Genomic DNA, 23107 nt, shown 5'->3' on the forward strand with positions numbered 1-23107 from the left:
ATAGGCATTAACAAAACACTTTGATTTTAAAAATAAGCAAGAACATTGGAAATCAAAGTTCCCAAAGCAACTAGAAGTCTGTCAAATTGTATATGTGTATTGAAGTGAAAAATTAAAATATAGATATGCACAATGGAGAGACTTAAATAACTGCCATGGAAGAGTGTAACAGCACAGTACTTCTTCAGGGGCAGCATTAAAGAGATTTGTTTCCCTCCCCACCTGGAGAAACAGCAGACCCCAAAAGAACTGAGACACGGGTCCAGACGCACAAAGGATTTCCTTGAAAGTCAGAAAAAGCGTAAGGACCTTTCACCTAGACAAGTTTGAAATCTCCTTTAATACTGCTATCCTGGCCAAATGGACTTTTCCAGAGGAAAAGTTCTTCACAACTGGACCAATTCCTATATTAATTAATGTCTGATTCAGCTTAAAGTGCTGATCTTGATGAAACATGGCATCAGTTATGACAGGAGCAGATGTTTTTGTAACATCATCACCGCTGATTAACAATAACTTCACAGGCTGCTATACACCCCAAACCACAGTGTAACTCACCATACTCCTCCTCAGGAGCTGGGACTGCAGCTGTGCAGGAGCCCCATGGGATGTTAGGAATGGCAGCCAGTGCACAGGCTGGCTGTGGCTTTTAAAGTCCCCTGCCAATGAGCAGATGCCCAGCAGCACCATGTACCCAAGTGAGCTCTGTACCCCACAGTCATGTACTGAGCCCCAATGGCACAATTAACTGGGACACCCCTGAGAGCACACCAAATTACATACCTTCCCAGTACTCTGAAATCTTGATCGAGTAAATCCTCTCACCCTGATTTACAATAACTGAGTGATGATCCAAAGCCTGGATTTGGGGGATTATCCAAGGACTAACAGTATCTTTGTCAATGAGAGTGAATATATCTGTCAGTCTCTCACTGTTAATTCAGGAGTCAGTTGAAAATATTATTTTATCAAAGTATCCATAATGCTTTAAAGGCCTGTAACAGATCAGATCCAATACTGAGATGAGACATCAACCTTCAATTCTTACCATGGATTTGAACAGAGATCCAACAATGCATCACATTTAAGTAGGTGCCACAAAAATGGGGAATACCTATGAAACTGGTAAAATACTAGCAATCAAAAGAATAAAGGAATGTTTTACAGTGACTGGTTTAAAGATCCCCATCCTATACTTACAGCAAGATAATTTGGCAATAAGCAGCCAATAACATTAGGGATAAATATGTATATAATTCTCTAGTCTAAACATTCTTTTCAGTCCAAAGTCTACTTGTGTGAACAGAAAACACAAGCAACTGTTTAAGCTTCAGGCAAAAAACCAAGAAAAGTGTAGCAGGAAAAGTGTTATGCTAAAATCTTTCTGCAAAAAGATTTTCACTTTTAAAAAAATGTAAATTAAATTGAATTCCTGTTATTCAGTCCAGATTTCTCTGTCAACAAGCTGCCAGCTCCTTAGTTGAGGCTACAAAGGCTGAACTCTAATGGAGGACCCAATTCCCCCTTTGGTAGCAATCAACATTAGATTTGCTTGGAACAAAGCACTTTGGGATCCCTTTTCTGACATCTGGTAAAAAAATCTCTTTGCATACCCTATTATCCAGTACATGAGAAAAGTACTTTATAGTTCAGAAAAACAGAGATGGTATTTTATAGTATAAGTGTATCAGACTTCTTTTATATTTGTCACATCTGTATAAACAGTATGGTAATGGTAGCATGGCATTTTTGTAAGTAGGTCACCATAAATACTTGGAATTATATTACATTTCTCAAACCTGAAAACTAGGACCTCATCCTGCCAGTTGTGCCTCTTGGCACATGTACCTTAGACTTGCAGCAGACACTTCTGCAAATATGAAAGAGTCAAAACTAGGGATTTTAACATAACCTACAAACCACCTGGTTTCCAGAGCCTGTAATACCCCAGAGTTATGACATCTTCATGATTAACAGGGCTATCAGCACTATCTGCTTAGGTGATGGAGGAGTCCACCTGTTTCACTGGAAACTAATCCTGACTCTATCATCCAGGAGCTCAGTGATGGCTTACAGGTTAAAAACCTCCTAAAAATGAGCCCCTGGGCTGGCTGGTTTGACAAGTACCTGCCAAGAGGAAGTATCCCAGAGGTTCTGAATACATCCTGAATTACTGAGGGAAAAAATGGACTTTGTGTGCACACTGGACCTCTTGCCCCTGCAGCTGAGCATTTCCCTTCCCTGCCAGCCAGGGCCAGTCTTTGAGGAGTCAGAACATGAGGGGGGACAGCACCAAGAGCCTCTCTCTGTGCCCCTCTCAGTGCCTCTTCACTTGGTGTTTCAGTAACACCCAAGCCAAGCAATCCTTCATGCCCTGGCTTTGAACACCCTGAGTGAGAGTGTTTTGCAATGGAAAGGTGGAACAACATGATTGATTTGGGGTTTTTCCCCTTGAAACAAGAAGAGATTGGTATCATGAAAAGACACGTAGGAAAACCAGGAAAAGGAGGTCCCATCCAGACTTAGGGCACCTTAATATCACAACACACACAAGAAAAGTTTGGGTGATCTGGATGAAACAGGGCTCACACTGGAGATTTTACTGTTGCACATTCTGTCCAAAGCAGTGCTGCAATGCTGAGCAAGGGAAAAGATAGCTGGCAGGGGCACTGTGAGTTGTTTAATTAAAAGAAGCTATGTCCTGGCCAGGGCTTTATGTTAAACAATTTGCTGTTTAAGCAACCACCTGTTCCATCAAGTTAGAGTTGGCTCTGATGGAAGAAAAAAATTTAGAGACTAAGCTGAGAAGTATTCATAACTCTCCAACACTGAAGAAAAATAAAAAGTTTAAAAGGACATACAGTTCTATCCATCAAAGCAGCAGTTTCCATAAAATCAGTATAAACCACATTTGTTGAATGTATTTTAGATGTTAGAAAACCCACTGAGCAGGCACATTCCTGATTACAGAATGAAATGAAAGCAGATAAGACTCTGCCAATCCTCATTCTACCACATGCATACAACAGAGCTCTCAGGAGTCGGTGCTGAGCTGAGCCACACGTCCAGAGGGATGCCCAGACAGCACCAACACACACAGCAGGGTCAGCAGCAGGGCTGCCTGAGCCACCCAGCCAAAGGACACAAGGAAATGAGCCAGCAGCTGTCCCACCAGCTCCCTGATGCTGCACACAACTCAGTGACTTCCAGTCCCAGCACAGCAGGCAGACTGAAAAGGAGCCCTGGCCCAGGGGAACAACACCAGAGAGATCCATCAGTAAATTAAACTGTGGCAAAGGCTGGCACAGCTCTGACACCCAGCACTGAGGCTCCCAAACACTCTGCTCTCTCACTGCATTCATTTTTTCCAATCAGACACCTAGACAAGCTGAGCTTTTTAAAACCTTCTTACAACATGTGCACTTGTGCTGTTTTTCAGTGGAGGTCCCATCCCAGCAATACCATCGTGCTTCTCATCTTTTGGCTGAGCTGCAATTCCCTTCCTTCCTCAATTTATCCAAACAAGCTGCAGGAGCTAAAGCTTGCCTTGCCCTCGCCCTGAGATCTCTGCACTCCTGGGCTGTGGGCAGCAGGAATGCCCTGAGAGCTGGGGCAGCACAGCAGTGCCACTGCACGAGGCACAGCAAATGCAGCACCAAGAACAAGCTGGCTGCTCAGGTGCAGTAAAAATGCACAGTGCAGAGACTGACTGCTGCAGGGAAGCCAAGAGGTGACACAAAACAGCACCACATTGCTCAATCCTTTTCAGGAGTGGAAAGGAACAGAAAGGACAGGTAGATTAAGGATGGAGCCTAGAATGATTTCAGGATTTGTTTGTTTGTTTGTCTGCCTCACCTGCTTTTAGTCAAACAACATATGTGAAAATACCACATACTAATTGATTAAAAAACAGAAAATAAAGAATCTCAGAAACTGAAAATCCATTAGGCTGCATGTATTGCTCTTAAAGAATAAAAGATAATCTGTTAATGAAGAAGAAATGAACATATCAACAATTCAATACAAATCATCAGCCCAAGCAATTGCATTAGCTTCTCTGAATGGCAAATAACTTTTATTCTCCTCATTTTTGCTCTTTAAAGCTTTTCCATTTAAACAACATTAAAAAAAAAGAAAAAACACGTTATTTATTCAAATTACATATCTACTTCTCAGAAAAATGAATTTATTAGAGTGTTTTGAAAGCTCTACTGCAATTTTTACATTTACTCCAGAAAGTGAATGATGGCATGTACTGAAAAAGTTGGCTATCTAGGATGCTAAGTGGTTTGTCTTAGAGATACAAACCAAGCTTAAAATTAATTATTCCTCCTTTCCTTGCTGTACTCTTCTCAAGTTGCCACCTTATCTCTGGAGTAGTTTCTAAGATAATTCTTTTCATCCCTTTTCTCAGTAACATCAAGAAAAGGTTATCTCTGAATATGGTGTTCTCCATAATTTTACTTTCTTTTAAACCCTCAGTTATTACTTTTATATAAGCCAACTTTCAGCCATCCCCGTTTTGAGATTTGACAGCCAATCTGCACTGTAGAAGCAGAGAGAGCAAATGCAGCCCTGCCTGAGCCAAGGCAGTGGGCTGGCAGTGCCAGCCTGGCACACAGCCCCTGTGAGCACAGCACAGGCAGCAGAGCAGGAGCTGCCTGCAGCCCCGTCCCTGCCCTGCAGCAGGACAGCGACTTCTGCACAGAGCCACTGAGTGTCCTCAGACACCAGAGCCAAGCTGGGCACTCCACTGGGGCCACCACACCACCTTGAGAGGTGACCCGTCTGTGACACCTCAGGGAAGCACAAACACAAACACAGAAAACGCAAGGCACGAGCTGAACTGGCAGGAAAGCTACAAAGGACTGCTCTGTGCTGTGAAGCAAGAGCATTTTCTGGGGCAAGCACTGCAGCATTAATCAATCTACACACCAATTTCCTTTAAAGTCACTTCACTCTCAAGCCAGCCTTCGCTTGCCACAGAAATTCATAGAAGTGAAATAAGTGCTTCAACAATCAGCAATTTGGCTGTCTTTCCTAAATCATGATGCTCAAATAATTATTTTATTGCCTTTCTCTTCCAACACACTGCCAAAATCCACATTTCCACTTGGTCCTCAAATAATCCTAGGAAAAAGCAGTATTTTCTGGGCAGCACTTGGCCTTCCCCAGACCCATTTCCTGCCAATGCCAGATGCACACCGCAGATACAACCAAAAACTTTGTGGAAGGCAAATTCCAAGTGATGCCCAGCCTGTGTGGCTGGGACACAAAGTGCCTGCAGAGGCACGGTCTCTTCTAATAAACTCCTGGGTGACCAAAGGCAGCTGCCTGACTCAGGAGCAGTGCCACAGACTCAGTGCATAACAGGGAGAAGTGAGCAGCACTAAAATCTTCATAAACTTCCCTTTTATAAATCTTTGTGCTTGTAAAATCAAATAGGAGTTTAAAAATGTGTTGCTAATGTTCATGAGGTTGAGAATTCTTTTCTGTACAACTGTAAAATCCCTTGCTAGAAAACAAACATGACCCATTCCAGTTAGCTTCACCGGCTCTGGGCTAAGAGGTCTTTCATAGGGAATTTTCCAGTATAAGTTTGAGACTGGCAGATTTCTGCACCAGCCACCTGCATCTTTGGGTAGCTCAGCTGAATAGTTCTCTGTTCATCTATTTTTAATGTGCAAAGCACATTACCAAAAGGAACAAAATGATAAATAGCAAACTAGTCTTTAAAAAGGCAGAAAACATCTCAGTCACATAAAGTTCTATCAAATATTTCTCTATTATTCTAAAATTCCCCTAAAGAACTTCTGCCCAAATACTTAAAAAGAAGGTTTGTAATTAGATGTGACCTCTGTTTGACATCTGGTTATGAAATTTGGTCAGATTACCAGCCCACCTGCTGCGCATATTAAACAACACAAACCCAGATTTTGAAAAAGCAGTACTAGAAATTAATTTTACTTTAGTCATTCTCATGCAAATTCTCGCAGCCAAAGTTTTAGACAAAGGTTTCCAAAGCAAATGGCTTTAGAGAGGGGTTTGTGAGAGGTAAAGTCAGCTAAGACAGTTCTCTGTGGTGTCTCCAAAGCCCTCGGCCCATGCAGCAGCTGTGCTGGCCTTGTACAGGTCTGCCCAGAACTCAGAACCAGAGCTGCAGGCAAACCCTGCCTGCCCCCCCTGCAGGGCTGCAGTGTGTGAGAGCACTGGAGCTGCAGCAGTTCCCAGGAACAGCCCCAAGGCCTGCCAGCCCCCTGGCTGCAGGGCAGGAGATCAGCCCCATGGCTGCAGGGCAGGAGATCAGCCCTATGGCTGCAGGGCAGGAGATCAGCCCCATGGCTGCAGGGCAGAGACTCAGCCCTATGGCTGCAGAGCAGAGACTCAGCCCCATGGCTGCAGAGCCAGGCTCAGCCCCATGGCTGCAGGGCACGGGCTCAGCCCCATGGCTGCAGGACCAGGCTCAGCCCCATGGCTGCAGAGCAGGGGCTCAGCCCCATGGCTGCAGGGCACGGGCTCAGCCCCCTGGCTGGAGGCAGGAGATCAGCCCCATGGCTGCAGGACCAGGCTCAGCCCCATGGCTGCAGAGCAGGGGCTCAGCCCCATGGCTGCAGGGCACGGGCTCAGCCCCCTGGCTGCAGGACCAGGCTCAGCCCCATGGCTGCAGGGCAGAGACTCAGCCCCATGGCTGCAGAGCCAGGCTCAGCCCCATGGCTGCAGGGCAGGGGCTCAGCCCCATGGCTGCAGGGCAGGAGATCAGCCCCATGGCTGCAGAGCAGGGGCTCAGCCCCATGGCTGCAGGGCAGAGACTCAGCCCCATGGCTGCAGGGCACGGGCTCAGCCCCATGGCTGCAGGACCAGGCTCAGCCCCATGGCTGCAGGGCAGAGACTCAGCCCCATGGCTGCAGAGCCAGGCTCAGCCCCCTGGCTGCAGGGCAGGAGATCAGCCCCATGGCTGCAGGGCAGGAGATCAGCCCTATGGCTGCAGAGCAGAGACTCAGCCCCATGGCTGCAGAGCAGGGGCTCAGCCCCATGGCTGCAGAGCAGGGGCTCAGCCCCATGGCTGCAGAGCAGGGGCTCAGCCCCATGGCTGCAGAGCAGGGGCTCAGCCCCATGGCTGCAGGGCAGAGACTCAGCCCCATGGCTGCAGAGCCAGGCTCAGCCCCCTGGCTGCAGAGCAGGGGCTCAGCCCCATGGCTGCAGGGCAGGAGATCAGCCCCATGGCTGCAGAGCAGGGGCTCAGCAGGGCTCTCTCTCCTGTAGCCCAGAGCTGCAGAAGCACAGGAGCCCTCCGTGGTGACCCAGCAAATGCAGAAACCCAGCTGCTCCTCAGCAACAGAAGGCTCTGGAGCTGGGAACGCCAGCCTAGCCATGTGTCAGCAGGCTGTCAGTGCTCCTTTGCCAGCAGGCCTGCACAGAGCAGCACTCCTCACCAGTGACACCTTTGGGTGCTCTGTGGATACCAAACACCAAAACAGAGTTTATGACTGCACAGTCACACTGCTCAGAACCACTTCTGCCTTCAGACCCCTGACACTCTGTAGGTGCCATCAGAGCCCTACAGATGGGACAAGCCAGAGCCTGCACCTGGTTTTTGACTGCTGTGTTCAGAGAAAATGCAGAAATGCCTAAGGAACTTGAAAGGGAAAAAAGGGGTCCATGCATGACACACACCAGACACTGATCTGCCCAAGCAGCCAGATGATAACAAAACTGACACAGGGATTATCTACATTCTGTCCTGACAACTTAAGTCATTTAATTAGTAACAGCCATCAAGTATTCCACTGGAACTGTTACTAACTCCATCTATTGTGGCTGGTTTACCTTTTTTGCCTGTGCTAAATGTCTGAGATGAGATGTGATGATACTTTGTGACTACCATCCTGCTAATGGCAGGGTTTGGCCTGAGCAAAGGAACCAATCCTTGAAATTATTCTCAAGGTACTCAGAATTGGTCAAAAAGACATGGATGGATTTTTTGCAACAGAAAATTGCAATTAAAAAATTAATTTTAAAAAGAAAAAGAAGAAGATATACACAATATCTCACTAAGAAGTCTGGAACAGTTGGATTAGACTACAATTTCTCATTACAATTTTAATACACTATTGCCATTTTATAGATTTAATCAACACTTCAAAAATCAATTTTGATAATACATATTGTTGAAGGTTTAATTACTAAGACAGCATGTGACAAAAACCACTTAGAACCAAATACTCTAATTCAAAATGCAAATATGTCAAAAATGTCAAAAGTCCTTAATTGTTTTTTTCATTCAAATTCACACCAACATTTCTTAGATTCTTGAATTTCCATCTAAGTGGAAGTTCATGTTCCATCACCAGGATCTGCCTAGAGCTAGTTAAGGTAGAGCATGAGGCCTCAGAGTGCAAATTTCTCGTTTTGCAAAGCAGCCCTATCTTATTATCTTTAACAGGCACAGACCCATTAACACAGGTGGCTCACACATAATCTCATCCTTCTCAAGCACAGAGGGAAATCCTTTATTACCAGTGCAGCTTTGCCCACCTTGCACCTGCAGGCAGGAAACACCAACCCCAGCCACGCAGCCCAGGAGCATCCCTGAGAGCACCTGCACTTCCCTGCTCCAGCTGGGCCGAGCCCTGAGCCCTCCAAGCTTGTCCTGTTTGCCACAGAATTCCCTCACTTGTTCACAGAGCAAGTGAGACCTCTGAACAGAAACACATCCTGCCTTGGAAATTCTGTGAAAGTTTCCCTACAGAATTACATAAACAAATGTATTTACTACACTGCCTGTACTATTATCATTTGTTTCAGAACAATTCAGACTCCATTCTCCTTCTCCGGACCAGACCTGCTAGAAGCACTGCCAGTGCTGTTCCCATTTGGTGTGTTCCCCCACAGCCTGGGGGCTCTTGCTAGACATGGGGGGTTTAATACTGCTTAACATCTCAGGCTGCATGAAAAGAACCATCCTCTGCCTACTCACAGGACCAAAACCACTGCAAGCAGCTTCTTTTATCACACAGCAAGCTGACCCCATTTTGACCTGAAGGACACATGGTGACCCAGAAGAGCTGTACAGCCAGGGCCATAGATTGCTCTCTCCACAGCTGAAGTAAGAAAATAAACATATTTGTATGGGTTCTAGCGAGGATCAAAGGGACTGGGTGCAACCGGCTGGCTCTAAAGAAATATCCCGACCAGTCTGCCCTTCCCTCACTGCTCAGGATGTCTTTGAAGAGGAAATGAACTTTACCTGTACAAATCTGAAAGGAATACCACTGGCACCAAGTGGTGAGCAGGATGGGGCTTAAAGCACCCCTTGTCAAAAAGGCCACAAAGAATCAGGGCAGCCCAGAGAGGCAGAGAGGACAGCCCAGAGAGCCAGGACAGCCCAGAGAGGCAGAGAGGACAGCCCAGAGAGCCTGGCCAGCCCAGAGAGGCAGAGAGGACAGCCCAGAGAGCCAGGCCAGCCCAGAGAGCCAGGCCAGCCCAGAGAGCCTGGCCAGCCCTGTGCCTCGGTGCCCCGAGGGCCGTGCAGGACAGGACGGAGCTGCGCCCAGGGCCCGCCGGGCCGAGCCCACACCCCGAGCCCCGAGCCCCGAGCCCCGGCACGGCCGCCAGGGCAGGGCAGAGGCAGGGCCAGGCAGAGGCAGGGGCAGGGCCGGGCAGGGGCAGAGGTCGAGCCGGACCGGGCACAGGCAGGGGCAGGGGCAGGGCCGGGCAGGGCCAGGCAGGGCAGGGCCAGGCAGGGCAGCAGCCACCAGCACCCAGCTCACCTCCAAGCAGCCACAGCGGCTCCCCAACAACTCCTCCAGGACCCGGCTATGCAAACTGCTCCGCTCTGCCCGGAACCCTGCTGCACACCCCGGACACACGGAATGGCCTCTGCTCCCTTGTTTACTATGACCTTGTTCAGTCCAATTTTCCTGAAACTCCCCAAAGTAACTCATTAGTGCAGCATTTAAGAGTGCAAAGGACAGCCTGGCTATCAACAAACTGTCACTTCATATTTGGAATGGCTGGCCTAAATTTTAGAGGAGTTAATATTAAATTGACCAAGTAATGCTTTCCAGCCCTGAGAAATTTGTAGTCCTAAAGGGAGGAATTGTTTCATTTTGGACAATTCAATACACGAACAGCCAGCCTGAGTGCCACACAAATGTCATAGCAGCAGTGCAACTAATATGCACAACAGAAATATTTTCTTAACAAGTGCAAATAGTAACACATCTTAGAAATAAAGAAATCTAGCATATACTGATATACTGCTTGGGAATGTAACAGAGCTTTTTCCCTCAAGAACTGCACAGTGAAAAAATATAGCATGAAGGCCACTCTAAGAGGGAAATAGGTTTAAAAAAAAAGAAAACATTTTCATTAGTATAAATATCAAACAATGTATGTACAGGATGTGATGGTTAAGGAAAAGAAACAATCTATTATTACTTCCATCACATCAGAAAATAACAATTTTTAATCAGTCAGGTAACCTTAATAAGAACCTTTATTGAGAACTGAATGATCAATATATCCCACACTCCCCATCCATGAAATTTATAAATTATATTAAGTCCTGCTCTTGCTTTTCAAGTTGTATCTGGTATTACTCTTCTGTTGTAATATCATTCATCTTTTAACCAACATCTTTTTTTAATTTACTTAAATAATTACACAGAGCCCATTCAGTAATGTAATCGGAAATACTTCACTCAGACGAGTTTTATGAAATTATACTATTCTGCAGAAATAAACAAAACAAACACTGCCCATTCCATGGTAAAGTCCAAGAACCAAGTCTGACAAAGCAGTATTTTATTTAAACATTAAATGTAAATTTTGCTTTTCTTTTAGATATATTCTTCTATTAATTTTTTAAATTTTCAGTTAGAAATTTTTTGTTTAAATTCTTCTGTGTTTAGAGTTGTTTCTCCCAATATCCATTAGGAAGTCTCTTCTCTCTGTATGAACATATCATTTCTCCTACCACTAACAATGAACAAGGACTTGATTCCAGGAGAGCCTCTGCCAAAACTGCAGTAGCATTTTGGCATCATTCAAAGGGTTTTTTTAAGTTATATGAAAATGCTCTTGTTCCAACAATTAGAAAATAACAATATGCTAGTTATTCAACTGAAGAGCAATGGTAGCTATATGAAAAATTGGTCTTTTGCCTATTTAAATTATTCTTAGAAAAGATTCTCATCCGCTCCTCTTTGAACAACACAAACCCACCCCACAGAACAAAGGAAGGATAAGAGAAGAAAATCTGGAATTCTGTGCAGCATGCATTATATTTTCAATGAGAACAGCTGCATCACACAGTGCAAAATAGACTTCAAATAGAAAACACTTCCTGCAATAAACAAACCATTTTAGTTTTAGCAAATTATTAAATCCCAAGGGAATCTGTCTGTATCCTTCAACTAATTTAAAGATTTGCATGCAAAACTCAGCATGTGGGGCACATTTGGATTTGAGTCAGGTACTTTAAGACCATAAAAATCAGCAAATGGATTAAAGCAGACTCAGTACAGGCTTTCCATCTCTGATAGGTATGCCTGGATTAGTCACTGGAATAATATTACTCATAGTTTAAGCTGATGTAAGCTGTGACTGTTAGATTTTTAAATAATTTGAGAACACTGTGCACAAAGCAACACCACTCCACAGAAACAAATTGTTTGAAATGTAAAGAGGAATTTCTATTGCAGCACGCCTGGGACTGAAATCAAAACCCCATGATTAACACTCTCATTGTTCAGGAGTAGTTTCCTGTGCCCAAAGAGGCCCTTGGGTGTTCTGCCTTTAAATGATCTGCACACAGCAGACAGCTCGAGGTGAGCTTGGGCTCAGCACAGCACCACAAATGCAGCAGGACACACAGGTACCAGGGCAGGGGAACTGAGGGATGGGGGGAGTTACTGTTTGTGGTTTTAAACCCTTCCTATGTGTATTTTTACACACTTCCTATGGCTCTGGGACTTGAGATTTCATGGGAATATCCCTGATGCTGTATCACTGACCACTGAATGCCCCAAATTCCCTGGCACTCCGCTGGGAGTGCTGCAATAGCAGCAGAACAATGTGACTGCACCAGCTGAAGAACATCCTGCCTGACACACACCAAGCTAATAAAATGAAGTATGGCTGCATCTGCAGGAAGGGCTTTGCCAGCACACCTCTGCTGAGCCAGTGTTGTGGCTTCAGCTACCAGAACACTGTGGACAGGATTCTGTCAGCTGTGACAGGAAAATCTGTCCTCCAGAAATGTCAGGAGAAAAGCATTGAAAACATCAGCTTTTGCTTGGGTTTGTGTTTTTTTAATTAGTACCCCATTTTAATCTCAAGATACCTGTAATACAGAATACAAATGAAATACATAGTTTGTCTTCAACTCAGTTTCTACACACTAAATTTTGGGAAAATCAAGCTAGCAGAGTAAATAAGGCCTCCTCCTTGCTCTCAGTCCCTCTTCCCTTCAGAGCTGATGACGCTGCATGTGCTTGGATAAAGTGGGCTTCCACTCCCACAGTGGTTTCCCTGCTTGTCTCAGCAGCACCAGACTCTCCTGTACCTGAAAGCCTCTTTCGGGATATAGCACTTAAGGGAAGAGAGCATCAGGGCACCTCAGTGAAAAGCAGCCAAAGAGACAGTGCAGACTGCAAGGAAAGCAAAAGTGAATGAGATAATAGACCAATGGCAGCCAACATCAATATAACTGGAAGATGGAGAGCTTACACAAATTATTAATATGGTCAGTAGTAAGAAGGATTCTTCCTCCCTAAGACAGAAATAGGGCGAAAACCATAAAACAAAGCATGTAAGAAAGGTTAAGATTTGGAAGGTAAGAAAGAGAAAGGGCAAAGCATAAAAAGGACAATGTTGACATCAGTTTATCAAGTTCCTTGGTATTTCCTAAACCCCCTCTTACTGGGGTTTTAATAACTTCAGCTTTCACTAAATTTAGAACTTAGCCTTCATAATTAAATGTAAAAACTATATCAAATTTCCCAACTGTTCACACACTGAAAAGCAAAGAACCAGCTAAAGATTGTATCAATAAAAATACTTTCCTCTTCTTAAGGTAAACTCATGACCTGTGGAGTCTGAGTTGTGGTTCTGAATACTCAGAGTAGCTAACACTTCAGCTTCTGGTTCATTCAGTGTTGTTTATTCTGCTGCTGTTTTATTTCTCTGTAAACAAGCCTGATGAAAAGTAATGAGATTGCCTGTTATAGTACTTAGGGGATATGAAAATTGCCTGTTACATTAAAATAATTAGAGAAGGAAATAAGATCATATTAATCGCACTCTACAGAAGCTTACCCAAGGTATGCAAACCCATCCTCTGAGGATCACAAAAAATTCTTAGAGCCCACTGATGGCCCAAAAAGTTCAACTATCAACCAAAACAGGAACGATTAATAAAAATCTGTGAAGATAACTGCAGTTGGTGCTGTAAAAGAGTGGATATTGCAGCTGGGAGTCTGCAGTGGGTTTTGCTCATTATGAGAAATACCCTGATTGCCATGTACAGCTCTTGCTCTCCACAGCACCAAGTGTGCCCTTGGGTGTGGGGAAGCCTTGCTGCACAAGCAGGCCCCAGGCTCTGAACAAGGCTCTGAACTGAACAAGGCACCCTGATGTCCAACTAAGCCTGGCTAGGACAGCTTTTGAGGAACTTTAAATCACTGTTTGTTCTACTTCGTGATACAAGAGATTTTGATTTAAGGGAGACAGACCTCCCCTAACCATGAAACATATCTATAATGTAAATCCAATTAATTTCAATGGTTTTCTTCTTAGCACTCTAGAACTTTCAGAGGAGAAGGGAAGGTGGTGCTCTGACCTCTCCCAGGGCTTGTCCACATGTGTGCATGTACAATGTGCACACAGTACCTACATATTTGGCTTAAACACACATTCTCTGAGACATCTCTACAAATTCACTTTTCAAAGGTGTCTTTTTTAATGTGCTTTTATTCATACAATTCCCTCATATTTCAAGATAATCTACTGATTGCTAAATAGAGAATTATAACTAAGATACAGCACGATGCTCAGGTTCTCCAAGCTGCAGCAAGCTTTACAAGGACAAAAGACAGCTCCCTTCTACCTGCAGCAAAAGCTTGCTAGGCAATACTTCTCTTTGAGTCCATTATTCATCCAGAACCTAAAGTAAAAGCTTTATCTGTGTTGATTCACTTTTAGTCCCACAAAGTTCAGCGCTGTTGGTTTTAAATGATACCTCGGTAATTATGCCCGCAGAGCCTATCTGATAAACATCAAATTTTGCATACAAATTAAAAACAAATGAGAAGCCTAAAAAGGTTAGTGCTCAGTTAGATATGGATCTAATTGTAATAACATTTTAGAGCTACTTTAGGATAATGTACACCTCTATTAAATATTATGAACCATCTTTTAAGCAACTGAATGGATTAATCTTTATTTAGTCACACACTCTCACACCTACTTCCTTAATTCACTTCACTACATTAGAACTTGAAGGACTGCTATTAAAAAGAAACAAAAATCCAAAACTACAGGTTGTTCAAATTAAAAACAAAACAAAACCAAACCAACAAATAAAAATCCATGCAACCAAAGGAATCCACACAGACAAATTAAAAAAAAAAGAAGCAAGGAGATATTTACTTTGTCAGGCAGAAGAGTATTTATAACTTGTTCATTTTTCTAACATTATTAGCAAGCATAAGTGTCTAACTGAAAAAATGTAACACATACTCCTTTCAGAGTCAAGCAGGCAATCAGAGCTAATCAAGACACAAGTTGTTCTCATCTCACAAATGTCACATTCTTTGCAGGAAGGAAAGATCTTAAGTAAATATCACCCTGTACAAATTTAGGAAAATTAACAACATGGAAGACAAAATGTCCAGCAATTAGGAAACCATGGCTCATTATGTCTTAGCCTGAACCCAGTGAACTGAATCAGTGGAATACAAAACCTTTTCCTTCTGATTTCTCCTCTTCATTATCATCTTCTTAAAATTAAGAAGAAAGGGTTCAGCAGCTGTTAGCAGCTGTTCCCTCCAGCATTTCAAAAACTGGTAAAGGTGACTGTCAAAATTAGTATGTGCAAATTGCTGAGAATTTTTTTCAATTCCTTCTATTTTAAGATATTAAGTCTCCACTGACATAACAAAAAAAAATAGCCTTGTTTTCCCTTGGAACCTATCTGTGGTTGGTTGAATGCTCTCTACACTCTCTTCCAATCCTCAGAAAATACCACTTTACTGTTCAAGTGTCCAACATTCAAAACAAAGCTTCAGAAGTTCTGGTCTTTGCTTGTCAAAGTGATTTTTACTTTTTAACATCACCCTCCCTTTCCCAGGGAATGTGCTGCATCATAAATTACTGAAAAGTCATATTGAACACAGCACAGGAAAGATTACTGTTACAGATGGACTATAATTCTAATCATGCACTTAGTAAAGATTTTTTTAGTATCAATATAAGCCCAGGGCATTCAGTCACTGAAACAACTGAAGTCTAGACACAGCAGCTACTTCAGTAAAAGATTCTGTTTGTACTGCCATGGAGACAATGGGTCCTCCCCTTGAGAGTCACTCAAGGGATGGTTTAAAAGACTTAAAAGGATTTCAGGTTCCTCATCTGCCCTTTGCTTCCTCACTCTGGTCTCCCTCTGCCAGGAATGTTCCATTTAGTCTGGCACAGCAGTGCAGGCTGGGCACAAAGCACTTGTTTGGATCCAGTTGCATTGTTTCTTACTATGTGGGACCCCAAGTTAACCACAGATGAACATGTCAGAATAGAAAAATTGCCAAAGCCAAGCAGGACACATGAAACATCCCACAACTATGTAGCAGAAAAAAAAGCAAGAGTTCCTCAGTATTTGAAAATCATACATCTGGACAGGTGTGCCCTTTGAAGAAAAATCACAATTCTCCCTCACCAAGAGGCCATTAACATTTGTGTGAAGAACAATTTTACTGGTCAGTGAAAGCTATTCTTGCTGCTTATACTTTTGGTAGGTTTTTAATTACAACCTGAACTGAGTAGAAAATGAGTTTGAGAGAAGCAGGGAAGAAATCGTTCCTTTTGCATTCAACTCCTCCATGGCACTGAACTCCTCCATGGCACTGACAGGAAAACTGGTGGAGCTGATGTCCTTGGGACATCTCGTGCCAAAGCTCTCAGCAGCTGATCCAACAATCCACTGCCCTTTCCCAGGCCTTCAGAACTGGGACTTGGAAAGGCTGAAATGTGTAAACATGAAAGCACTACCTAAGAACTGAGAAATTTGAAGGAAAACAGAAGTCCTTAGGAGTGACTAGAGATTCCTGCAGCCCTCTCTTATCAGCACTTTCAAGGGACAACAATTCAGTCCAAAGAACTCACTGCCTTAGTGTGGCCTCCTCAGAGTGTATGCAAATTACCACAATAAGTAACTTCTGGTAACTTTACCCCCACAGCTGAATTAATTCTTGGTAGGGGAGCCAGAAGGATCTGAACTCTAAATCCACAACCATCACAAATTGGCTGTAACACATTTATCTGTTCCTTTAACAGAAGTTTCAGTATCTCCCTTGTTTCACAGCAGAACAGTTTTAAGTAAGTGCTTGAAAAAGCAGACAATGAAAGAAAAGGGACAGGATGATAATCAGATAGGTATTTTCTTTCCATAACTGGCTATCAGACAGCTCTAGGGCATTCTAGAGAGAAATTAAGGGACTTGTTACATGCAAGAGCTGCCTAAGTTACAGGGAGAACTCAAATGCAGGGGTACAGAGGCAGGAGACGTAAATGTAGGTACAAAATATTTTGTAAATATAGGTACAAAACATTGAGACTCCTTAAGGAAAAAAAGTCACAGAGACAAACTGACAGATGGTGAAGCATTAGGTTTCTTTTGAAGTTAATTTGAAATAACAAGACTCTTCCCATGGCCTCACATAAAGCATTACATTTTGAATTGTGTCCATAAAAGCTGTATAGTTCCCTGGTATGTATTTTAAGGGCTTGCTCCTTTTTTTAATTGAAGGCAACAGCAGAACTTGAATATGAAACAGATGAAATTCTCACATATTGACCATATGCTGATATACCACATTCCCATGCCTATTCTTGTGACACTCTCATTACACTGGAATTCTGTACATTTTCAGAATGACACATCACAGTGCTCTCACTTCTATTGCTTCCATCCTTCAGCTCATTTTATTCTCCTGTTTCAGTGAGGTTTATGCTCATCCCTCCTCTTCATGATCATCTGTTTTTCAGCTCTGCCATCTTCATGGAAAATATTCCATTGCCCTATTGTAACTTCCCATCACAACATTCTCAAGCCACCCAGAACTGTGGCAGTCCCCCTATGCCTTTGTTTTCCAAGTTTTCAGTCTCAGGATTCTATGACTGAGTCTTGAAATCGCCCCGAGAGGTTTGAATACCCCTCGTCCATGAAATTTAACAATATACCAAAATCCTTAGGCTGAAAATATTGCCACTAATTCTAAATACAATACATTCAGAAAAAAATGCAATTTTGTGTCTTATGAAAGGGCAGTCAAGGTCAAACAATCAGGTAGCAATACAGGCACAACAGCAGAAGCTTAATAAATGCTGTAAGGCCTTTGCAAGAACCTTTCCCACCTCTGCCAACTGCTGAGATATTCATCTGGAGCTACAAGCATTCCTCCCCAGCCAGTTCACATCTGTTGAGAAGTAAATACACTTCTGCAGGCTAGAGAAAAAAAACATTTCCTGCAGATCCCTGTAATTGCTACAGAGACCAGACTCAAATTATTTGCCTCCTTTTTTTTTAAAAAAAAAAAAAAAAAAAAAAAAAAAAAGAAGCTGTCCTTTTAGTCTGTGGTAACCTTTCAACTGCCAGTGATGATCAAAAGAAAAAATGAAGAAAAAAAAAATCAACATTCCAAACTGGACTACATTCTTTTCAGGACTGAACAGAATTATTTATAAAAATATTCTGGTTTGCCATACAGTTTTGTAAGTACAAATTTTTAGCTGCACTTTCTGTGTAAAGTAAGTCTAGAGTTTTATACTTCCTGACTGAAAAGATAGAGGGTTGCCAGAACTTCCCCCTCACTGCACAGAAATGTAATACTATGCAATGAAATTCAGCCTGCAGAACAGATGCCTCCTTGAATAGAAAATGCAATGGGAAGGCTTCTGAACTGTAAATCTAAGATAAGTAAATCTAAGATAAGCTGGGACATCCTGATGCTCATCTGAACCTGAACTCCAGACAATATGAAGCTCACATATCACTGATAATTAAACATTGTTGTGGGTTTTACTCCAGAATCGCTGTCAGAGATAAGAATTATTACAATTGCTGTGATATTATTAGATTATTTATTGATTTCAAAGAATTTCAAAGGAGGTTCTTCATAACTAGAAATTGAGGCACACCCCAGAAGGAATGAAAACATGAAGGAAAGCTGCAAAGGAGGAGATACAAATAGGGATGTTCCCTGTTTAGTTACAATGCCAGGAGGGCTGAGGTCTCCTTCCCCAAGCACTTCAATAGTAGGAACCCTCTCACCTGTATTTCCAAGCAGACCAAAGGTATCACACTCACTGACAAATTCAAGCCACTCACTTGAAAAAGCATTTACATTTATGTGCAATATTCCCTGTCACAGTGATTATACCGGAGGTTAATTACATTCTAAAGATAATTTAACTTGAATCACATCTTAATCTTCTCAAACACATTCAAGCATGTCCATAGCCCTTGGCCTCGAGATCCAAGGTAGTGGAAGTGAGGGTTAAAACATCCTGGAAAAGAGCAGGGTTGGGGTGGAGAGGAATGGCAGAGGGACACAGAGAGCAGCCAGCCTGGTTTTCCAACATGCAATTCAGGCAAGTACCATTTGGCAATGTCATTTGGTAACTGCTGCTTTTCCCCTCTGTTTTTGCCCAGATCCCACTGTCCATGAACATGTCAACGTTCCTGGCCTACGAGCAGCCCACGCTGAGCTACTGCGGGGTGCACCACGAGCTGCTGGCCCACAAGCCCTACGAGGGCAGCAGGCAGGAGGAGGCCATGGACACGGGCCTGGAGGCTGAGCTGGACCTGAGCACCATCACCACGGCAGCACGGAGCAAGGAGCACGGGCAGCAGCTGCCCTAGGGAATCCTGGAGCAAGGGCAGCAGCTGCCCTAGGGAATCCTGGAACAGGGAGCAGGGGCAGCAGCTGCCCTAGGGAATCCTGGAACAGGGAGAGCAGGGGCAGCAGCTGCCCTAGGGAATCCTGGAACAGGGAGAGCACGGGCAGCAGCTGCCCTAGGGAATCCTGGAACAAGGAGAGCAGGGGCAGCAGCTGCCCTAGGGAATCCTGGAGCAGGGAGCAGGGAGCAGGGGCAGCAGCTGCCCTAGGGAATCCTGGAGCAGGGAGAGCACGGGCAGCAGCTGCCCTAGGGAATCCTGGAACAGGGAGAGCAGGGGCAGCAGCTGCCCTAGGGAATCCTGGAGCAGGGGCAGCAGCTGCCCTAGGGAATCCTGGAACAGGGGCAGCAGCTGCCCTAGGGAATCCTGGAACAGGGAGCAGGGGCAGCAGCTGCCCTAGGGAATCCTGGAACAGGGAGAGCAGGGGCAGCAGCTGCCCTAGGGAATCTTGGAGCAGGGACAGCAGCTGCCCTAGGGAATCCTGGAGCAGGGAGCAGGGGCAGCAGCTGCCCTAGGGAATCCTGGAGCAAAGACACAGACAGCAGCTGCCCTAGGGAATCCTGGAACAAGGAGCACGGGCAGCAGCTGCCCTAGGGAATCCTGGAGCAGGGAGAGCACGGGCAGCAGCTGCCCTAGGGAATCCTGGAACAGGGAGCAGGGGCAGCAGCTGCCCTAGGGAATCCTGGAGCAGGGAGAGCACGGGCAGCAGCTGCCCTAGGGAATCCTGGAACAGGGACAGCAGCTGCCCTAGGGAATCCTGGAGCAGGGAGAGCAGGGGCAGCAGCTGCCCTAGGGAATCCTGGAACAGGGAGCAGGGGCAGCAGCTGCCCTAGGGAATCCTGGAGCAGGGAGAGCACGGGCAGCAGCTGCCCTAGGGAATCCTGGAGCAGGGAGAGCACGGGCAGCAGCTGCCCTAGGGAATCCTGGAGCAGGGGTTGCACCCAAACCCTGGGGGAAGCTATGGACACCAATGAGCAGGCAGTTCTGTGGAGTGTAGGACCCTGTGCAAATTAAAAGTCAATCACAAAGATTAATTGTTTCCAGTCTACACTTTGTAATTAGTTCAGTTGTGCAGTATTTTTTTGACTTCAGAGTATGACCCTTGGAAGTGAATCTTTTTCAAAACTCATCCTACCTACCTGTATAAACTGTACAGATGTAATGTATTTTTCATATTGTAAAGTTTCAATTACCAAGAACAACTGGTATGTACAGTGCCATAATTTAATTTCATCTTACTTTACAAGCTTCAGTTTCTAAAGCTTCAAATTAACAAAAGTTATTCCTCGTGTTATTAAGTTACTCTGTTTTGTAGGGATCATTTTGTTACTGCTTTTGTGCCCAGACAACTTTAATCTAAAATTCTGTCCTTTGCAGAATATGCACCATTTTTACTGTGTTTAATGTGTAGAATTTTATCTACTGGTTCCAGAGGGAGGGCTTAACTATTCAAACTTCTAAGAAATTCCTGAAATATATATATATATTTCCTAGAAATGAAAACTAAAAAAAAAATTAATTCTTCTCAAACTTACCTATTGCCTTGAAATACAGCCTGGTTTTTAACAACAAAGCTTGGTTATGCAACTGTTAGTCAAGGCTGATAATATTTTATTAACTCTCACTGTTCTGCAAGACAATACAGGACAGGAGACTTCAAGAGGCAGCTACAAAATCTGCTGTGAGAGTCTGCCAAATCAGGCATTTGTATTTCTGCTTAAAGACAAAGGGGTCGAAAACCTACTTCTGTCACAGGCAGCTGCTGACAGAAGTGGCAACAGAAACAAATCCTTATACTACTCCTAGAATGTAAAATGTCACTCAAAAGAAACATCCACTTGCTGAAAAATCTAGTAATTTGGAAAAAATGCTAAAAGTTTACAGTCCTTTAACATTATGATAAAGCAGACAAAGAAAAAGCCCAAAACTTTTAAAGAAAAAAAAACTTAATGTAGTATTAAGTCTTTAACAATTACTACATTGCTTATTTGTCTGTCATTTAATATCTGGATTGAAGCATTCTTATACCCCATTCTTTTGTTTTAAATCTTCAAGTCTTCTCAACACTGTATGAGAATAACTTTTTATACCACTACACACTACCCTGTAATCATAAAAGATTACAGAAACTAGGAAGACATTATATCATGCTGACTCTGTGAAAAACAAAATGGGAACACAAGCCTTCCAAAATATAGGGAAAAAAAAGTTTCATATGGTGAAGCAACTTTTTTATAATAAAGAGAAATTATATAACCTCAAATCTATTTTTCTGGATCTTTATCCTACCATATTTTCATGTAGTTTCAAAGCAGAAGACTGAATTTTAAAATTACAGGGCAACTGTTTGTACAAAACAAGAATGAAAATCAGCTTCAAAAATTGGTAACAATTCAATCTGCATTCAGTACCTGTTAAGTAGAAACAAAGTGTCAAAAGAAAATACATTATACTGCTTATTTATTAGCACTTCGATTTTGTAACATATTTTGCATAAATTATTTCCTCTTCAAAACATTAATTGTCTTTTTAAGACACATCTTACACCTGCACACTTGAGTTCTGTATTTCTTCACTACCCTGGTTCTTGAATCTGTTACCTTCCACAGTGCGGGAATTTTCCTACATGTATGTTTGAAAATACATTTTGCTAATTGCCCACTGCTAACAAACATGCAGGAGTCACTCTGGAGCCCAGAGCTGCTCAGGCTGCAGGAAGAATTACCTGACTCACTCCACAGCTGGTTTTGAGGTGCAATGTTTTGGCATTCTGGCTACTGGAGCAGGCCTGAGCTGGAAGGAGCAAACACCACCCTCCCAAAAGGTGCTTTCAGTTGTTCTGCTCTGTGCTTCCTCCCCTGTGCTTGGACCTGCTGCCCTGGAGCATTGACAGTGTGTGAACAAGGGCCTGGCACTAAGGGAGCTCCTCCAAATGCCCAGGTTCCAGCCCCAGCACTGGACACTGGTGAGCTTAGACTGGGGAACATGAGAAAAGGTTCTCTTATGCAGAGACACAAGAAGGTTTGGATGAATGTTTAAAGAGGCACAGCTGGGCAGATATTCACATACACACCAACATTTCCCCTTTTCTCTTCCTCAATCATGAACCAAAGACTGCCAGTTCCAGATGTCACAGGACAAATGGCAGAAGCAGAGTTACAGAATCAGCCCCTGACAGATCCCTCATACTCTCCCAATCATTTCCCAGACATCTGAAACACCAGGCTCTCTGCAACCCCAGCAGGCCCCTCCAGTGCTCTGCAAGATGGATCCAGCACCCAGGGCCCAGAGCAGCAGGGGGTGTGTGGGGTGTGTGCTCACCCCAATCCCAGACTGCTAAAACATACTCAGTGGATACCCTTGTTTAACATGGACTACATCAGCCTGAAACTTGCTATTCTCAGTAAGACAGATGTCTTCATGAAAGCTAGATGGCAGGTAGGTACCTTCTCTAAAAGATCCTCATGATGAAAAAACCTAAGTAAGGCCAGCCCAGAAAAAGAGCCACTCCTGAATCCTGACCTCAGCCTGTGCACAGCTGCTTGCCAGCAGATTGCTGCCAGCTGGGCTCTGATTCTGGCTGCACAGCAACAGGAAATGCTTTTGCTCCATGGATAAAACAGAACAGTATCCCCAATAAAGCCCCAGCCTCCTAGCTAAGTTAGCAAGAAGAAAGGAGTCTGTAGGTTCAAGTATTTAACAAGAGGGGGTCACTCCCATGTATCATTTCCCTTTGCAGCAAGAGCCACACCCCAGAAACAGAGGCAGCCAATGGCACCCACCTCTGTCTCCACCTCAGTTAAGTGACACCACCAGACCCTGGCAGGTCCTTTTACCAAGAAAAGGCTGAGGGAAGTCATTAAACTTGCAAAATACAGACTGAGAGACAATATAACCTCTAGCAATGAAAACCCGAGACAATGTTAAAAATAA

At 43.9% G+C, this 23107-nt stretch overlaps 2 protein-coding genes across 8 annotated transcripts in view; one reads left to right on the forward strand and one right to left on the reverse strand.

Moving 5' to 3' along the window:
- Positions 1–21437, forward strand: part of LRRTM3 (leucine rich repeat transmembrane neuronal 3) — an 83803-nt gene extending 62366 nt beyond the window's left edge. For 2 of the 5 annotated variants that reach the window (XM_071438375.1, XM_071438372.1), the window contains one exon: positions 18929–21437. In XM_071438375.1, the coding sequence (XP_071294476.1) occupies positions 18929–19138 (210 nt within the window). In that variant the 3' untranslated portion in view covers positions 19139–21437. The remainder of the gene's footprint in view (positions 1–18928) is intronic. The other 3 variants (XM_071438373.1, XM_071438374.1, XM_071438376.1) reach the window with 3 other exon arrangements.
- CTNNA3 (catenin alpha 3) overlaps positions 1–23107 on the reverse strand; it is a 435224-nt gene that overhangs the window by 305030 nt on the left and 107087 nt on the right. The gene's annotated exons all lie outside the window — the stretch shown is intronic.

This window comes from Agelaius tricolor, unplaced genomic scaffold (assembly GCF_023055355.1).
Source record: "Agelaius tricolor isolate 1412-34295 unplaced genomic scaffold, bAgeTri1.0.p SCAF_13, whole genome shotgun sequence".
NCBI classification, from domain to species: domain Eukaryota; kingdom Metazoa; phylum Chordata; class Aves; order Passeriformes; family Icteridae; genus Agelaius; species Agelaius tricolor.